Below are 19956 nucleotides of genomic sequence, written 5' to 3' on the forward strand. Positions count from 1 at the left end.
TGACCCTTGGTTTCGGCTCAGGTCATGATCTCATGATTCGTGAGCTGGAGCCCCGTACTACGGGGGATTCTCTCTTTCCCTTTCTCTCTGCCCCTCCACTGCTTGCATGCTCAATATCTCTCTAAAAATAAATAAGTAAACATTAAAACAATTTTTAGGGATGCCTGGGTGGCTCAGGCAGTTAAGCAGCCAACTCCTGATTTCAGTTCAGGTCATGATGTTACAGTTCATGAATTCAAGCTCTGCCATCAGGCTCTGTGCTGACAGTGTGGAGCCTGCTTGGGATTCTCTCTCTTTCTGCCCCTCCCCTGCTCATGCACGTGCATGCGCGCTCTCTCTCAAAATAAGTAAATAACTATATTTTAAAAATTTAAATCTAAGACCTGAGGAAAGCATTCAAAGAACACTGGGAAAAACCTAACAACAACAACAAAAAATCTGTAAAACCTTTTATTTTTATCTATTTTTAAGGAAATGTAGCTATCATTTGCAAGTAGTAATCAAGTAGAGGGAGGGGGGCTCAGTTTCTAGTTTCAAAAAAGAACTATACAAAGTAAAAAGGGTTAACACCTTTATTATATACAGTCCACACAAAATAATAATTAAAAAATACTAAATCCGGGGCGCCTGGGTGGCGCAGTCGGTTAAGCGGCCGACTTCAGCCAGGTCACGATCTCGCGGTCCGTGAGTTCGAGCCCCGCGTCAGGCTCTGGGCTGATGGCTCAGAGCTTGGAGCCTGTTTCCGATTCTGTGTCTCCCTCTCTCTCTGCCCCTCCCCCGTTCAAGCTCTGTCTCTCTCTGTCCCAAAAAAAAATAAATAAACGTTAAAAAAATTAAAAAAAAAAAAATACTAAATCCTAACCAACAAACAGCCAAAGTACATGTGCAGACTTATGAGAGAGAAATCAGAATAAATGAATGAATATATGGAAAAATGTAGAACTTCAAAAATTAAAAAACATCAATCTGGAATGAAATACCACTTTGGACCACTTTACCCTTAGAAAATATAATTTATTAAGTATCATTTCTATCTGTAACTGAGGCAAAATCAATGACTCAATGAGAACACTCTCCCTGAAATTATATATGAATTGTTTCCTCTTTCCTCTGGAAGAAGAGCTCACTTCAAATCTCCCTTTTGCAACAAGCACCTTCTTCCACAAAGGCAGGCAGCAGGCAAGTACCACATCAAAAGAACACCAGCATCCCCTTGCCCTCTGTTTCTGGGTCCTCTCCTAGCACCCACTGGGTCACAGCCTCTGACTGCCTCCTAGGACATTTCTTAGGGAGAGAAAATAAGACGATCTCTTTCTAAGCAGACAATACACCTCTGTATCATTAACCATGCTGCAACATCCTAATAAAGGAGTAGCAGGAGATATTTGGGGTGGGAAAAATCATCTATGTAGGACACTACAATGGAAGTAAGGGGACTACAGAAACAGAAGTCCATCGTTTCCCTAGGCAGGCGCTGCGCTAAATACTGTACATACATTAGCATGGTACCTATGGATCTATTGCTTTCAACAAGTCCACTTCAAGACATCATGTGTCACAGCATCCACAGACTAAGGTCGTTCTCACATGAGTGGCGAGCTCCTCCAGGCTGAGTTAAGATATCTAACCAACCATAAACAGGGATAGAACAGTTTTCAGGTCACTTTCCTGTACTGGCATGGGGCTTACACTTAGATCTGTTGGATCAGAAGGCACTCCATGAATCTCCATGAAGAAGTGAAGCAAGAAATAAAGGAGGACGGCCTGAATGCCTTTCACTTAGGCGAGGGCCAGGGAAAAATGCCACTGAAAGTCCAAAAGCACGCACAAGATAGTGCCCCCATTTTCAACTTAACTAATTTCTGATTAAAAAAAAGTTTAACACACATTAATTTTGTTTCAGATGAGCTCTAAGATTTCAAGATGTTATGGCATCTGGAACAGCTAGATTTTAAGAGCAGCCATCTCTACTCTATTAATCATCTGTTGCAAATTTTATCACAAGACAGGGAATTCTGTCAGGAACAACACAAGGATGCTGATGGCCCTTACTGAGCTCTCTTCTGCCTTTGTCTTAAAGGAAAGAGCAGTTATAGAATAAGCAGTGTATCAACAGGAACACTCAGTAGCTGACGCTTGCCAGAGTCTGCACTGTAATAATGACTATGATTGCTAGGGCATATTGGAAAGTGATCTTCCTTTTACCTTAGACATTGATGGCTGAGCTGAACAGCTATGTTATTTTGACCACATTCCATGGCACAGAACTTCAAAGTCTCAAATCACTATTTGTATGTGTAGTGGAGCAGACCACTAATGTTTTGAGGAAAAGTCTGGCATACACTGTCCAGATTCAACTGCATAGAACCAGATAATTCTTCCATACAGGCACATGCCCTTGTTCCGCCCTTCCTTTCAACGTGTATTCCATCTCGGCTGTCTGCAAAAACCAGATGACATAACCAACAACACAGGAGCTACTGAAAAGGGCACAATACCTCACACTCCCTGCCAATCAGGACTTTTCAAAAGTCTAGCTGAGAGAATCTTTACTGAGAGCTCCCTAAAGAACATGCAGCCCACCATTCTTCTAGGTGCCTAAGCTGTCTCATTCAAGCCACCACCTGCCTCAGCACCCAGAAAACATCTTCAGCTGGGTCTTCAGGTGTGACACATCCAGACCTAAATGAAGCACCTCAAAGAGGGAGCATCCTGATGGGAGCATTTACTATGAAGTAGTTTTGAGACTTGGCATGCTATATGGATTTCTCTTTGAAAGGACCCCTGGAAGAAACATCTGTCTAAAGTCTACAGCAGGAACAGCTATCCTCTCTCACACAGTAACTGGTTTGTTCTTAACCTCTGAGCACTGTGACTTATCTCAGGATGATGGGGTTAGAGTCAGAACCAAGCATAAGACCCACATCAAGGTGAGTGCAAAGCGTGAGCCTTCTGCAGGTGAGCCTTCGGGCACGACCTTTATGATTATCATATCTCATCATCCCACAGCAGTCGGCCCTCAAGTTTTTACCTTACTATATCTTTTTGAAAGCTGCCTTTGCAACAAGACAAGGTACATATGACTGACTACATGGATGGTTAAGCAGATGTATGAACTCTATAAAGTAAGGAAGCTCAATTAGATCTTTTTTGCACTAACAAAACTATAATTTTAAAAAGTAATTCTTCACACCTATAGTACAGATTCAGCCAGAAGTTTCTTATCTCTCAGGTACCATAGAAATGTGTGGGTAAAACATTTAGGTCAAACACAAAAATGCAAAATATGGAAGAAGAAACACTGAGCTTTAATAATTGCCTAGGTTATTAATTAGAAGTATTTAGCTATGTTGCTACACTTATGAAAGGAAAAATATTACTACTTTGTAAACTCCTGAAGCAGAATGCAAGGTCTCTGATTATTTTTTCTTCCTACCTTTCCATAGGGCTTTCCAGAGAAGGAACAAAGAAACTCTTAAGTGCCTAAATCTGATAATCAGCAGAGAATCCACCAAAGAGCTTAAGAAAATTGAAACCTATTTTTTTTTTGATTGCAGAGGTGAAATTTAAAAAAAAACACTTTTTTTTTTAACGTTTATTTATTATTGAAAGACACAGACAGACAGAGCATGAGCAGAGAGAGGAGGAGACACAGAATCTGAAGCAGGCTCCAGGCTCTGAGCTGTTAGCACAGAGCCCGACAAGAGGTTCAAACCCACAAACCGCAAGGCCGAAGTCGGATGCCCAACTGACCAAGCCACCCAGGTGCCCCAGAGGTGAAAATTTTAATTAAAACATTGGAATTCATAATAGGAAGATTACGGAACATAGGACAACTTTATTTCAACTCTAAAAATATTAACATGGTCATAATTATCAGAGTGGAAAACAATGCTAGGTGATGACAGCATAATCTTTGTGCTCAGGAGCTGCTACATGCATACTTACTGTATTCTACCAAGAGGGACACCCCCCCAGGCCAGAAACTGCTTGTTGGACAAAATTGATGGAGCATCTGAGCAGCAAGATCCGGGTATTAGAGGTTTATTTCCTGAAGAAACTACTTCACCTTTTAACATCACTTCATACTGTGGTCCAAATGGCTGCACGAATATTTTCAAGATCCTAACAAAGAAAACCATCTAAGTTGAATGTCCACAATTCTATTGGCAACTATTTCCCACAGGCTTCCTTTGTCCAAGAGACTGAACTGGGTGCTGAGGATACAATGACATTCCCACACTTACAGCTTATATTCCAGAGGAATATCGACAAGGAAAGACTGTCACAATACCATCTACACAATGGGACAAGGGAAGTTCATGGGGCCACAGGAATACTACCGACTATTTATGAGGAGTTTGAGAACAGTTGAGGAAAGCTTCCCAGATGAAAGAGGTAACTCAATGAAGTTGGGGAGGTAACTCAATGAAGTTGGGGGCAGCTGTTCCAGGCACAAGTGTTCACATTTGTGCAGGCCAGCTCTTCTCTGAAAGGTCACAGTAGCAGACTGAGCACACTAAGGCATTCCATAACCCAGGCAGGGGACAGGGCACATGTGTCTCAGCAGTGTGTGCTTCTAAGCTCTGTTTACCAAGCAAATTCAAATACTAATGACAATGATGCTCCAACCACTATCAGGTAATATTCACTTATGATTTAGGTGCCAAAAAGTCATAAGCCTGGAGAAATGGGGGAGGGGGTGTGGGAGCAGGGGGAAGCATCTTAAACTACCAACAACTGGTGATGTTTTCCTTGGAGAGAGAGAGAAAGTTAATGAGAAACATCAAGATTGACATTTTATTACTTACTTTTGTCAGAATATATTTAAAAATAGTCATTTCTTAATTTCTAGTCAATTGGTTTAAAAGGAGAGTTTTAGTACACAAAAAGAAGAAAATCTGAGGCTAACAGAAGTTAAACAGAGCTATACTATCTATCAGATGAGATGAAACATGTCCTACTGTGGAATGAAGCACATCTAAATAAGTGGCTATTTTCAGAGAAGAGTAAAAACTGGTCATTATAAATAATTTTATATTACCTTTCCTCACAGGCTTTGGGATCCTTTGGAGTAAATGTAACTATAACTTCATGTTCTTCTCCAGGTTTAAGGAATAGATTCTCTGGATCCACTGAAAAGTGACTTCCTTGGTCTGGGATCTAAATATTTATACAATTATAACTAAATACTGACTTATGCAAATGTGGCTTTTACTCAGTTACTCTCATTTTTCATTTACTCTGACAGGTTATTTTTCCCTTCTGCCTTGTCTGTCACTATCCCACTTTGTCTTATTCTCTTGGAAAGGGCACTTTCTCTTTCCACAAAAAAGTTAAACTCCCATTCCTATTTCCTATCACTAACACCCTCTTACTCATCCACACCTCTCAGAAATGTCTACATATATGATCACTCTCCTCCAATTCCACCTATCCACAGGATAACATACACATTTTTCAGGAATTAATCTAGAACTTGGTTCTTACATATAAAACATCAGATGTTAAAGTGTCCTATCATCTATTTCCTACTGGTATAATCCTCAGATTTTAAGCACTCTGTTTGATCTCTGGGGCAGCTCAGCCATGTTCACAATGTCAGAAGATACTCAGAGTCTCACAGACTAAGGAAATACTATGTCATAGCGCTCTTACACAAATTCTTACCTTGATATCTAAGTAAACATCAATATTCCCTGCATTTTTCAAAGGTAAGTGCTGCTTTGCTGAGGAAGCCAAACTGGCAAACAGGTGCATAGTCTAGAGAATGGAGTAAAACCAACATCTTAAATAATGTCACAATTAGAATGAAATCAACCTGAACATAAAATCATGGCAAAGAAAAGAGTTTAGGGTACCTGTAAGTCTTTTGGAGCATGTATCCTAGCTATTCCTGTTCTTGCTTGAAGACCAATACTTTTAATGACTGGGGTAGGGTTTGGGCTATCAACTTCTATATCGACTCTTGCCAAGAACTCTTCTGCCGAGCCTAAAATCTCTACAAAAGCTCATTCTTTTAGTTCAGACACCAGAGAGTTATTTAAGTCTAAATGTTGTATGTGGTCCAACACTATGCCCTCAGGGATCCCAAGAAATCCTAAGCAAAATGATTTTTTTTAAGTTTATTTATTTTGAGAGAGAGAGAGAGAGAGAGAGACAGAGAGACAGAGAATCCCAAGCAGTCAGTGCAGAGCCCGATGTGGGGCCTAAACTCACAAACCATGAGATCATGACCTAAGCTGCAACCAAGAGTCAGATGCTTAACCAACTGAACCACCCAGGAGCCCCAGCAAAATGATTTTTTGAAGAATTCCTCTTTGAAGAGGAATAGAAATTAGTGGAGGAGAAAGGAGAAAAAGAAAGAAAACATCCAACTGGTAGATGTGATAAAATCAGTGTACAAAAAAGATCCCAAAAGGTTTTCAGTGGTACTTGCTGGGGTTAACCACAATTACATGGATTTGAGCCAAAACAGCACACTCTCTGCCCCATTTTTAAAACAACATAACATATTTCACAAATTCCTCAAAGTATTCACATTCACTGATGGAAGAAACATGCCTCAACTTTGTAGTTTATTTTGCTACAGAGAAGAGCAATTCCCCAAAAAACATAAACATGAATACCTGAAGAAGTGATCCGTTTCTTTGGACTATGGAAAAGAACCCAAATTATCAGAAATTCTGGATCCTGTAAAATAAAATAAAATTTAATTTAGCATTAAGATGCAAATCTTAATGAAAGATAAGTAGTTTGGAAACTTAACTCCCTCTTTAATTTGAAGCCAGTTCCCTCAATCCACCCAGCTTACCTGTCCGTCATAACTGGCAGGCATCATGTGGTTGACCACAGAAGGAGCTGCCAGCTGAGCAATCATGTCAGCATACGGAGCTGCTTTCAAAGAAGCATGGATGGGTGCCTTGGAAAATGTGAAGCAGCGCCAGGCTATGGCATTCTGTTCAGAAATAGAAGAATCAGTCTCAGTAAAGCCAACAGTGCAATGTTCATGTGATGTTAAATTTGTTGACCGAATCGTTACCAAAAAATTTACTTCCATAAGAAAAATGAACCAAGAATGATATTAGCAGTACCTAGAATTCCAAATCAATGTGTTCTGTAAAGTTTCTTACTGTACATTAATACTTACAGCATTAATAACAAGTCTGATTGGCACAGTGGCATGAGTCTTGTTTATCAATTTTAATGGCAAAGCTTTCCAGCCTCCATAAGTCAAGTCACCAAAATCAAGAACATCTTTTTTTTCTGTTTCTACCTAATTATGAAAGAAAAGACTAATTTATAAAAAGTCATATATTAATATCACAGCTTACATTCATATCACTGCTTTTTCCAGTTACAAATAGTCAGCATTAAATGTAAGCCTACCTAAATATCCCCAGGCCATTTTACAATTGCTATTTTCTACAAAAATAAATGGTAAATTCGTTTTCTGAGGTAGTCTATGTATTCAAATATACTACAGAATAAAGTAATATGTTTGCTGTTGCTACTTCGAAAAGACTGTTAGATCTTAAGACAAACTGACAATTTTATAAAAGATACAAGCCTCCCTTCAATGAGTTACTATGAACTCTATTATTATAATTTTAACTTCTCAATTCCCTTCAAAATATACGTTGAATTTTCAGATTTAGTCCAAATTTCGGGCAAAACTAAAAATGTTTAAAATGATACCAAAATAGGCATATCAAAAGTTTAAAATGTGTGCCTAAGAACAACTTAACACAGACCTCTCACACACACACATGTAAAAATGCTGGATAATATTTAACACACACATAAATTTCTTCAGCCTGGCCAAATATAATGGGAAATCAAAAACAGACTGGCAAATGGGAACTGACTTCCATGGTAGCCCATGAAGGTCTGGGATCAAGCTACTTCCAAGGTGGTTGAGCTTCAACACCCTCCTAACCACAGAAAGTATGACCCTGAGCTTGCTGTGGGCAGGGCAAGGCTAGAATGGAATCTGAGCTCCCTGCATCAAGTGCAGAAATTGAAAGAAGTGCCTTTTATGAAAAGGAAACTAGAAAACCTGTTTATGTGTCTGAGGAGGTAACAGGGAAGCTTGTCCAGCAATGGGTGGGTGTCAGAAGATCATTTGCAAGAAAGTAAAACTCTAGGTCTATGCCACACTAGATATGAAAGCCCCAAGCTGAAAATCAGTACAACCTTCATGCCCCAAGCAGTTGTACAAAGTGCTCTCTATGGACACTCTGAAAAACCAGGACACATGGAATTACTACAGCAAAGAGCGGCCTGAATGATGTGAGCTCACATTTAAAAAATTTTTTAAATCAATTAAAAAATTAAAAACCTTGGGGCGCCTGGGTGGCTCAGTCGGTTGAGCGTCCAACTTTGGGTCAGGTCATGATCTCCCGAGTCATGAGTTTGAGACCTCCATCGGGCTCTGTGCTGACAGCTCAGGGCCTGGAGCCTGATTCAGATTCTGTGTCTCCCTCTCTCTCTGCCCTCCCCCACTCATGCTCTGTCTCTCTCTGTCTCAAAAATAAATATAAACATTAAAAAAAAAATTAGAAACCTCATGAAGAAAGTAATCAGGGAGACCTAGCAAAAGCTAGCAGAAAAATTAGCACCTGAAGAACTAGAAATAATCTGAAATTAACTATAAAATAAGTACACTTTAAATACAGATAATAGAGTCCATGAAAAAGGTAAAAAGATTCAAGAAATAATGGTGAGCAAAAAAAAAAAAAAAAAAGTAAAATAGCATGAGCAATCTGTTAAAAAACATTTAATGTTATGGTTTTAAAACCATTTGGGATTAAAATAGTAGTCAAAGATATGACGGAAGGAAAAGATCAACATTAAAATGACTATATGGGGCGCCTGGGTGGCGCAGTCGGTTAAGCGTCCGACTTCAGCCAGGTCACGATCTCGCGGTCTGGGAGTTCGAGCCCCGCGTCGGGCTCTGGGCTGATGGCTCGGAGCCTGGAGCCTGTTTCCGATTCTGTGTCTCCCTCTCTCTCTGCCCCTCCCCCGTTCATGCTCTGTCTCTCTCTGTCCCAAAAATAAATAAAAAACGTTGAAAAAAAAAATTTAAAAAAAATAAAATGACTATAGCTTTTTGTGTTGTTTGGGCTCCTGATCAATTTTAGACTTCAGTAACCAATTTGAATAAGAAGGGAACAGAAATGTGTAACTTCCAAACTAATGCAGATGCAAGAGAATTGTAACTTTAACAAGGAACAATTTCACTTAGAAGATAAAATTATCTTGAGTCTAAACACACATAACAGAGCTCAGAATACCCAAGACAAAAATCAATAGAATTATAAGGAGAAACAGACAAATCCACAAAACTTCTCTCAAAGGCAAAAAGACTAAACACACAGAAATGTTAGTAATGATACAGAAGACAGTAACAAAGTAGAGCTAAAGGACATGTAAAAGAATTCTGCACCTAAGAGAAATTAGAGTCATTCTTTTCAAGCACACAAGAAACATTAACATAGATTGAACTCATGCTAAACTACAGAATCTCTTTCCTTCTTCCCCTCCTCAACCCATATTCTGACTCCAACATGGGGCATGCAATGGGGAGAGGCTGCTGGAACATTCCCAAAACATTTGGAAACTATAAATGTACTTTAAAATGAGTAACAATCCAATTTCTCCAAGATCAAAAAGTCTTCCTTGGCCAGACTTACTACATAAATCTTTAATGATATGGATGAAATAGCTAACTGACTATAGTCATTGGTTTTGGTCCACACGAATGTAATACAATGTTTCAGAAACCACATATATTTAGAAATATTGCTATTTCCACTTTCTATTTGAATTGATAGTTCAAACAACTATTACTTGAGCCCTTACTATATGCCAAGCACTATTTTGGAAGTGAACAAAAGACACATGTCCTGGCCCCCACAGAGCTTACACTCTAGTGGGAGCAAAGAGGATCAGACAATAAACAGGTAAATATTTAGTATGACAATGCTAAAAATGCTAAGCAGAAAAGTAAAGTGGGCAAAGGGAGGTGGGCGTGCAGGGATGAGGGAATAGGTGGGGACTGCCATTCCACCAACAGTGAGAGAGTATGCGGTGTGTGGGAGAAGTATTCTAGGCAGAAAACAACTGTACTCAAACCCTGGCAAGATCGTCAACACTGGTGGCTTCTTCATCACTAGAGACACTGTCTAAGCTGTCTTCCAGCATCCATGAAGCTTAGTCTTCATGTGCATCCAAACTGATATCAAAACACTTTTTAAATCCGTATGTGATGTGGTTACTGAAAGTTATTCCAAGCTGAAACACTCATTCATGTAACATAAGGCAGTTATTTTCCCTATACACATATATTCAAGATGTCCCCTACGTAACCACTTCCTGTATTCTTTCTTAAAGTGGTATTTAAAAGGTTAATATATAACATCCAACGTTTACATACCACCAGGGAAAATCACTGATTTCATTACATTTCTTAGTCGCTTTTAAAACAAACAACCCAATATGTCTGGTGACTTTTCAGAACATCCCAAACTAACACCCACATCTAGCAAGTAGAGCTGAATTTCCGTAAAACAATAGAGATTATTTTTTTTTAATTTTTTTAAATGTTTATTTTTGAGAAAGAGAGACAGAATGTAAGCAGGGGAGGGACAGAGAGAGAGGGAGAGACAGAATCTGAAGCAGGCTCCAGGCTCTGAGCTGTCAGCACAGAGCCTGACGCAGGACTCAAACTCGTGAACCGTGAGATCATGATCTGAGCAGAAGTTGGACACTTAACCAACTGAGCCACCCGGGTGCCCCAGTAATTTTTTTTAATGTTTTTTTTTTTTTTTAAGTTATTTATTTGTATTGAGAGACAGAGACAGCACAAATGGGGAGGGCCAGAGAGACGGGAAGATAGAATCCCAAGCAGGCTCCCCACTGCCAGTGCAGAGCCTGATGCAGGGCTACAACCCACGAAGCCATGAACTCATGACCTGAGCCGAAACCAAGAGTCAAACGCTTCACCGACTGAGCCACCCAGATGCTCCATTAATGTTTATTTTTGAGAGAGAGAGAGAGAGAGAGTGAGAGAGAGGAAAGAAAGCAGGGGAGGGGCAGAGAGAGAGGGAGACAGAGGATCTGAAGCAGATGATGACAGCAGAGAGCCCAACACAGGGCTTGAACTCACGAACTGTGTGATCATGACCTGAACCAAAGTTGGACACCCAACCACCTGAGTCACCCAGGAGCCCCAATGGAAATAATTTTAAATACTAAAGTAAGAAGCTAATTAAGAACTAATGGTAGCTTGAAAGTAACTTTGTGGCATATTTACCCACATATTCATTTCTCCCAAATATTACCTCTTAAGGGTTAAACAGGCTTCATTCAAATGCCAGGCATGACAAAGACTTGCTTACAAGTAGTTACCTCAATCACAGGCGTCTCAGCAACAGCTGTGAGAACGACTCTGCTTGCCAAGGCTTCTGCTTGTGCTATGGTCTCAGCATCTGCTGAAAATGGCCAACAAGCAACACTGAATATACATCTGAAAATCCCAGGATCAGATGGTATGAAAAGTACTTTTATCTCTTCTGTGGCATGAGGTCTTATGATGACTTTATTCTTGAAAACTAAACAAGGATATGCTGAAAGATCCACCTTTAAAAAAAAGTGCCACACGGTTCGTTAAGAAATGGTTTCACACTGAAAATCAAGAATCAGAAATCAACTAGTTTAAGATCCTTTTCTTCTCAAACTACCAAATCTAGAAATTTACCTTTCAAAATATCTAAGCCTTATAACCCATTATCGATAAAATACAATTAGTCAAAATTATGAAGACTTATGAAGATAAGTTGACTGTGTGTCCCCTAGTCTGTTTTAAAGCAAACACAGCTTATCTATACCCTCATTTCCAATGAAAGAGCCCCTGGAAAAGGCAGCACTCTGGTGCCCTGCACATCACCCAGGACTGGTTTTTGTGTGATCAAGGACATCAGACTGACTTCCAAGGTCGTGATCAGGCTACTCAGTCCATGATTATGACTCATTCCAAACCCTCCCTCTTCACTATACATGAGGGCATTCTTTTCTATTCCTGCATCCAGAGGCAACACTACTTCCTACATGCCCCTAAAAGGGCCTCCAAGCTTACCTCCCACCCTTAACACTTTCCTGCTATCACATGCTTTCCATCCAACCTCAGGATCAGAGGGGAAAGGCTAGGAAAAGGGAAGAGGGAGACTAGAGACAATCCTTTTTTTTTTTTTCAATGTGTATTTATTTTTGAGAGAGAGAGAGAGAGAGAGAGCATGCACATGAGCATGGGAGGGGCAGAGAGAGAGCGAAACTCAGAATCAGAAGCAGGCTCCAGGCTCTGAGCTGTCAGCACAGAGCCCAACGCAGGGCTCGAACCCACGAATCATGAGATCATGACCTGAGCCAAAGTCAGACACTTAACTGACTGAGCCACCCAGGCGCCCCTTGACACAATCTTATTTTGCCAGGTAAATCTTACCAGGAGGTAAGAGAGAAAGTAAACTCATCCACCCATGCTCATCTGCAAGTGGCAGTCGCAAAACCAGGACATTCCAAAATAGGAACTGCTGACCGCATTTCCCACCTTTCCTGCTCAATCATGTCTACATCGTCATTGTAATCATGAAAGGAGATTTAGAGTATTGTACTTTACTACCTCTAACTGATCATGTGAGAGACCCTTGCTGTTAAGAGTTAATGTTAAAATTGTATTTCCAGATATTTCAAAAGATCATGTAAAAACATGATCAGATAAATTAGTCAAAAAGATTTCACTTATTGAATGAAGATATAGGTCCCAAGAATAACTTGTTTTTTGATAAATGATAGTAACTTATATTCAATCACATTTAACAAAACCAACAAATAGCAGAAATCCAAGTTTCCGGTGGTTTAAATAGCACTTAAAGCATATTTACATGGTTTTATGAATAAATAACAATGAAATATAATGATAAATAAATAACTGATAGAAACGGAGAACCACAATCACATTTCACTTCTCAATGCAGTACTACAAGAAAAGGAGGTGCTAAGAAAAAGACACAATGTTATTCTTTCACATACCATTTCAATGATTCTGTGAAGGCATACAAGGGGGGGCGGGGAGGACAGACTCCCAAGTATAAAAGGAAATACTAGAGAAAGGAGAAATCTAACATTAATCAAAATGCAATTGCTAAGTGACAGGAGAAAGACACAGAAAGCTTACCTTTTCACCATTAACACTAACAGTGAGAACCCCAATGCTGACCTGTAGCCAGCGGTCAGTTGGGTTAAGTACACTAAGGTGGGTCTGGGAAGCAATGCCAACACAGCAAGCATGAGGAAACTTCAACTCCTCAGGTACTCTGACTTTCCCTGGGTAAAGATAGAGGGTAGTCAAATGCAAGTGATATCAAACATCTGATTAAAAGAACAATTCGTTAAATGGAAATTTTTATGTAAGACTACCTATTTACACCTAAGAGCTACAGGATGAGCTACAGGATGAAGTGCACTGGGTCTTTAGGAGTCCTTGACATTGTATAAGCCTCAGCCCAGGCCAACAATTTTTGCTTGCTGTATCCAGCTCAGGAAGAACAAGTACAACTGATCAAACCCACAATTTACAGCGAATCAACTCTTCAATGTACTGCCTATTAGTAATCTCTTCCTTTTTTCTGCCACAAATATAAGCCACTACCTAACCTAGTAAGAAACAACACAGGGCTCGAACTTTCAAGATTTATACATCTGCTCAGTTTTAATAAGACCAAATCTTTTCACTATCCTTATGCAGTAACTTTGGAATTTCCTTGAGAAGAACAGGGGGGTAGAAAAGACAGCACTCCAGTGGCCGTGTGTATGATGTCAGGGAACGCGCAACACCCAACTCTGCTTAGAGACACCATCTCTAGCAAAAGAATCCAGGAGCAGTTCAGCCACTGCAGACAAAAGTGGAAGGATACTGTCTCTCACCACAACTGTTATCCCCCAAAAGACTTTAAAAAGTGGAAGGAGGGGCACCTGGGTACCTCAGTCAGTTGGGTGTCTGACTTTGGCTCAGGTCATGATCTCGTGGTTTGTGAGTTCAAGCCCCACGTGGGGCTCTGTGCTGACAGTTTAGAGCCTGAAGCCTTCTTCAGATTCTGTGTCTCCCTCTCTCTCTGCCCCTCCCCACTCACACTCACTCCCTCTCTGTCAAAAATAAATAAACATTAAAAAAAATTATTTTTTAAGTGGAAGGAGACTCACTCCTCCAGAGAGCCAATCCTGAACCGGACAGTTCCTTGTTGAAGCAATTACAGAAATCCAAGTGCAGAGCACAAGAAAGACAGGAAGACAAAGACATCAGGAGTTTCACCTGCATTAAGTGTTCATGCTTTTCTAAAGCCATGTTGGAGACCCTTGCACAGAAATATATCATGGTCTGTGCTTTCAATTGAGAACAAAGAATAAAACTTAAGAGAAATTCAGGCCAACCAGTATCTCCCTGAAACAAACTAGTTTTGTGGCCTCGTTTGAGAAAACACAATTTTTCAATAACAGCAAGCGACAATTAGCAGTAACAGAGGAAAAACATCTTACCAAATCCTGATGGCATTCCTGAATCCCATGGTTCAATTCCACAGTTTGTACCAACGGACTGCACGGGAAAAGGTTTTGCCGTACTTAGAAGATTCTGATTTAAGGCATTAGAATATGGGTTATAAAGGGAAGAGGTACCCATCAATCCAGAGCTGGTATTTTGCCCTAGACAAATTCCCATGGCCACAGAGTTCTGAACATGCTCTCCTGCAACAGCAGAATAAGGACAGCTTCCCGAAAATCCACAGACAGTGGCGCTGCCAGCATGGCACTGAGGCAAAACAACATTTCCAGCTGAAGACAGTGTTCCTAAATAGTGCTGGGCAAAGGGAGCCGTGGTAAAAGAATGTTGAGTCAAGAGTGTAGGAAGTGCAGTGGGCACGTTCTGCATCTCAGGAGCAGAGCCACGAGCCATGGTGCTGGGAATAGGGGCGCCCTCGTTTCCAGGGGCCATCCGATGAGGAATCTGGCCACTTACTGCACTGCTGGCAGTTAGCGTATCTTCAGAGGATACTCTTTCACTTTCATTCACAGAAGCCTGACGTGACACAGGGAGGTGTGGCATCGCTGACATGGCTGGGTGGGCAAGACCTGTCTTGCTCAGTAGAGCCAGGCCCATCTGGTCCAATTCAGTGGGGTGAGAGGTCAACCCGACTGCACTGGCTTCCGATAGATCTCCACTCTTGGAGGAAAGATCTTCACTCAACCTAAAGTAAGGTTTTGCATCCTCAGGTTTGCTACTCAGAGAAGTCGTTTCTGCCACATTGCCTGTATCTGAGTCTTTTTGGATAATATACGATAGTGCTCCTTTACTTCTACTTTGAAATGAACCTTTTTCTGTCAGTTTTTCCACAGCCTGTTCCTCTGATGGAACTGGACTGGCTTGAATAATTGTGGTACTCAATTCACTGGTGACATCACTCTGTGTGTGACAAATAAAATGTTAAATAATCCACAAACCGTTACAAATTCAAATCATGCTGATATAATCTCAAATAAAAAAGACCTACATGACATTAACTCTGAAAAAAAAAAGGCCAACTTTTTACAGCTGTGAAATGCAAGATTAAAAGTTAGAAAAGTGTACAGTTGTTTCACAGAAATCATTATGAGGAGACTAAAGAGATATATACCAATTACATCTCTGACAAATTTACACAGATAAAGGACCAGAGACAAGTACTTTCGTTAAATTTAAGGGATTGTTTTCCTGGAACTACAATAAGAAGTACAATTAAAATCTAAGTAAATTAATAACACAGGAGTTGGGGGTGAGCAAGCTTTCAAGTGATATCGACATGAGTTCAGAAATAATCAATGTAACTCACAGGCTCTCCCACCCCATTGTTTGTCTATACTGCTGTTATGCTTGAAGATGCTAATCTCTTTTTTATTTATTGAGAAAGACAGAGAGAGAGCGTGTGCATGCACAAGCTGGGGAGAGGCAGAGAGAGAGGAAGAGAGAATCCCCAAGCATATTCAGTTCAGCACTGTCAGTGCAGAGCCCAACACAGGGCTCAATCCCATGAACTGCAAGATCACACCCTGAGCTGAAATCAAGAGTCAGACTCTGAACAGACGCCTCCAAGGCGCCTCCATGCTGATTTCTATGAGCACTCTTTTCTGATGTCTAAGATTATGTGGTTCTGTTTTCTTAAATAAGAAGTAACAGCCGCAGTCAATGTTCATATATTCATTTCATGATAATGCATCACCATAGGAGTGACATCTACAGCTCTGCAGGGTCAACCAACTGGAATTTACATACAAGTTAAGATGCACTTAACCCTCAGTGACTATTCTTGGCCCTTGGTTTGGAAATTTTTCTTACACGAAACAGAGACATTAATAAACAAAGACCAGGTTATTTGCCAGATATCATCAACCAATCAAATCAATAAAAATAAATAACAGCCAGTATGTATTCAGTGGTGACTTCTTGGTGCCAAGCCCTGTTTTCACATCACTGTCTCTCCTTACAGATGAAGAAAGAGGAAGCTACAGTCTATCTCAGAAAGTAGCAGAGGAGAGCCCATCTAACTCCATAATTCAGCCTGTATTATACTAAGTACATAAAGACCCAACATTTAACAGCACCATCAAAATGACAGCTTTCAAGGATTTGTCCAACATGACATCATATATATAGTAACTTTAGTGGATATATTTAGTAATGGGTTAGTGGAGGAGGACTGTATTGCAAGCAATAGTTATATTCATTCAGCTCATTAAAAAACTGAATACTATCATATTCACAAAACACACACACACACACACACACACACACACACACACACACACACAGATAATAAAATCTAGTTTCTCCCACATAAATCCCTCAGATCTACCTGCTTCTCTCCTATCGTCACTGCCACTAGCTTAATCCAAGCCCACAGCGTCTCTTGCCTGACTGACTACAGCAGTCTGGTGTCAAATCCTCCTGGTTCTAATGAGCTTTTAAAAAATTAATACAGGTCATGTCGGTGTCCTGCTTAAGAGCCTTCAAACTCCCGAATTTTACATCCAAGACTCTTCATGGTTTGGCCTCTCCCCATCCCCATGTATGACTCACTGCAGCCTTCTATTGTACAACTCCGTATCTTCCCTCATTCGTCTGCTTCCTCCCTGCCAAGTAATTCTGAAAAATATGGTTTCAATACATTATTTTTCCCTCCCATAAACCTTTGTTGAACCATCACCAAGTCCAGTCAGATTTGTAGTTACCTCCTTCTGAATCCCACAGCATACCTAGGTGGATCACAGTGTACTTCATTACAGTATACCTGGTCCCCCACCAGACTAGAAGCTTTTAGAGGGCAGATACTAAAATACTTGTGTACATCTAGTGCCTACTCGACATGAGTAGCTGTTTGATCAAAACACACACACACACACACACACACACACACATATATACACACACACCCTAAAGGTAAAACAGCAACAGAAATTACATAGGCCTAAATTTCAGTCTGACTCCTACATCAGTAATACTTTAAAGCATAAGTCTTAATGAAGAAATAACAGAAACGCTGCCCACCTTGCAGTCCTCAAGGCAATGATCTGAGGCTAGAGTGGGACAGGTGCTCTCTTGTTCAGACACATAAGTCAGTCTACTCACACTAGCTTGTGGACACACCAACTGAGACAACTCACTCTCACAGGGAAGCTTCTGATGAGCTGCTGAACCAGAAGACTCTGAAGCACACCTAAAAGGGAGAATATCTCATGATTAGTTTTCCACTCCCTTATTTAACATTATCTAGACTGACAAAAAGCCATTTCTGCTTGCCTACAAGTTTGTTAATCTATAGTCTCTGCTCTAGCTGCCATATATAATAACTCAATCATGATTCTCTCTTTTTTACCTTAATTATCTAAAATTATAAATCATATCCCTATTGAATAAAGTACTTGGTAAACTATTGTAAGAAAAAGGTTGTGGCATTTTCATTAATAAACTTCATATACAGTCACAGAACAATGCTAGTCATTTATTTGATAAACATTTATTGAATACCTGATATAAAGCAAGGAGCAGAGTGTTCAAAAATTCCTGCCCTCAAAGAGTACAGATGAAAAAAAGAATCACATATATAAGTGCAAAGAAATGGTATCAGTCATACACCACTGAGCGGAATATGAAGTGAAACAACCTTTGGCTGAGCAATTAAGCAATGCATATCAAAAAAAAAGCAATGCATATCATTTTGACTCAGACATTCTACACCTAGGAATTAATCCTAAGGAAAAAAATCAATGCTATTTTAAAGACTTTGTCAAAAGGGTATGTCATCCTTTAATAAAGCAAGAAATCCTAATCATATAGGAGAAATTAGGCTATAGAAATTATGGCACACACAATAAAACACTATGCATCCATTTTAAATCATGCTGTTGAGTACTACCCTTTGACTCAGAAAGATGTTCATTACATTAAAAAAAAAAAAAAAAAGATTAGAGGGATGCTTGGGTGGCTCAGTCAGTTAAGTGTCCAACTCTTTATTTCAGCTCACATCATGATATCATGGTTTGTGAGCTCGAGCCCTGCATGGGGCTCTGTGCTGACAGTGTGGAGCCTTCTTGTATTCTCTCTCTCTCTCTCTCTCTCTCTCTCTCTCTCTCTGTCTCTCCTCTGCTCGCGCACTCGTTCATGTGTGCTCTCTCTCAAAATAAATAAATTTTTAAAAACTCATTAAAAAAAGGAAAGGAACAAATATACTTTGGGTGTATTACTTCAAGTAATGACAAGTGAACTGTAAGAATGCACGGAAATAAAGAGAGAAATTTCAGTTGAGATGTCAAACTTCAAAGGAATCCCAAAACTGCGAAGGAGCTAGCCATATGGAGACACAAAGGTGGCTCTGGAATTAGAAGGTCTAAATCAGTCCTATGAACCTGCTGGAAAGTAGGTGGAAGATCAGCTAACAGGAATGCTAATGAACAGCAAAACTTATCAGAAAAAGTACACTCACCAAAAAAATGTTGCCACTGGACAGATGAAAATTTTGACCAATAGTAAACCATGAGTTAAAAAAAAAAACAAAAACAACCACTTAAAGGAATACAAGATGGCAGAAACTAGAGAAAAAGAATTAAAATATTCCACTCAAAAAAAAATCACACTCATTTTATCATAATAAAAAAGGATGACTTCAATAAAAGTAAATGTATACAAAATTAGTCTATTTAGGAACAAAAAGCAATAATTGATACTAGAGAAAATCAATGATGCAGAGTGTAAACACTTGAGCAGCTACACCATCATACAGAGTGAATGTATAAAAAAATGAAAATTAGGAAAAAGAAAACAGTCATAGATGACCAGAGAAGACAGTGTCCACTAATGGGAAACCAGGGTTCTCAAAAGGAAGGGGGAATAGATGGAACACAATCAACAATCAAAGGTAACAGAAAATAAAACTTGAAGAAAGAAAGAATTATGTATGCAGAGGTTAGCATAACCCAGGAAAATCAACTGAGACTGATATAAGCATTTGAAGTTGAGGAGGGAAAAAAGAGAGAAGAAGGCTGTAGTAGGAACCTAAAACAGAGCTAGAAACAAGGCTGGAACAAAAACACATGTTGTGCAACAGGGGAACAGATACACGGCACGGTCATAGTAATGTGATGGAGTGCTATGCAGCCATGAGCACAAGGAGCTACTGGTACAGGCAACCACAGGATCAATCTCAAAAACATTAAGTGGAGGAAGCTAGACACAGAAAAATGTATGATTCCACTGAAATAAAATGCAAGAACATACAAAACTAAACTATGGTGATATGGAACAGAAAGTGAATGCTAGGGTGGGGCCAGGGAAGGAGGAGGAGAATTGACTTGAAAAAGGTAAAGGATTGTTAA

General features: G+C 39.9%; 1 protein-coding gene across 3 annotated transcripts in view; it reads right to left on the reverse strand.

Moving 5' to 3' along the window:
- CEP192 (centrosomal protein 192) overlaps positions 1-19956 on the reverse strand; it is a 135146-nt gene that overhangs the window by 39375 nt on the left and 75815 nt on the right. For all 3 annotated transcript variants that reach the window (XM_086682400.1, XM_086682398.1, XM_086682399.1), the window contains exons 19-29: positions 17633-17801; positions 14593-15514; positions 13235-13383; positions 11413-11643; positions 7151-7276; positions 6815-6958; positions 6630-6693; positions 5862-6001; positions 5671-5763; positions 5045-5163; positions 3949-4125 (exon numbers count right to left, since the gene is read on the reverse strand). In XM_086682400.1, the coding sequence (XP_086538526.1) occupies positions 3949-4125; positions 5045-5163; positions 5671-5763; positions 5862-6001; positions 6630-6693; positions 6815-6958; positions 7151-7276; positions 11413-11643; positions 13235-13383; positions 14593-15514; positions 17633-17801 (2334 nt within the window). The remainder of the gene's footprint in view (positions 1-3948; positions 4126-5044; positions 5164-5670; positions 5764-5861; positions 6002-6629; positions 6694-6814; positions 6959-7150; positions 7277-11412; positions 11644-13234; positions 13384-14592; positions 15515-17632; positions 17802-19956) is intronic.

This window comes from Puma concolor, chromosome D3, assembly GCF_028749965.1.
Source record: "Puma concolor isolate L17-30 chromosome D3, mPumCon1.1.hap2, whole genome shotgun sequence".
Classification (NCBI taxonomy): domain Eukaryota; kingdom Metazoa; phylum Chordata; class Mammalia; order Carnivora; family Felidae; genus Puma; species Puma concolor.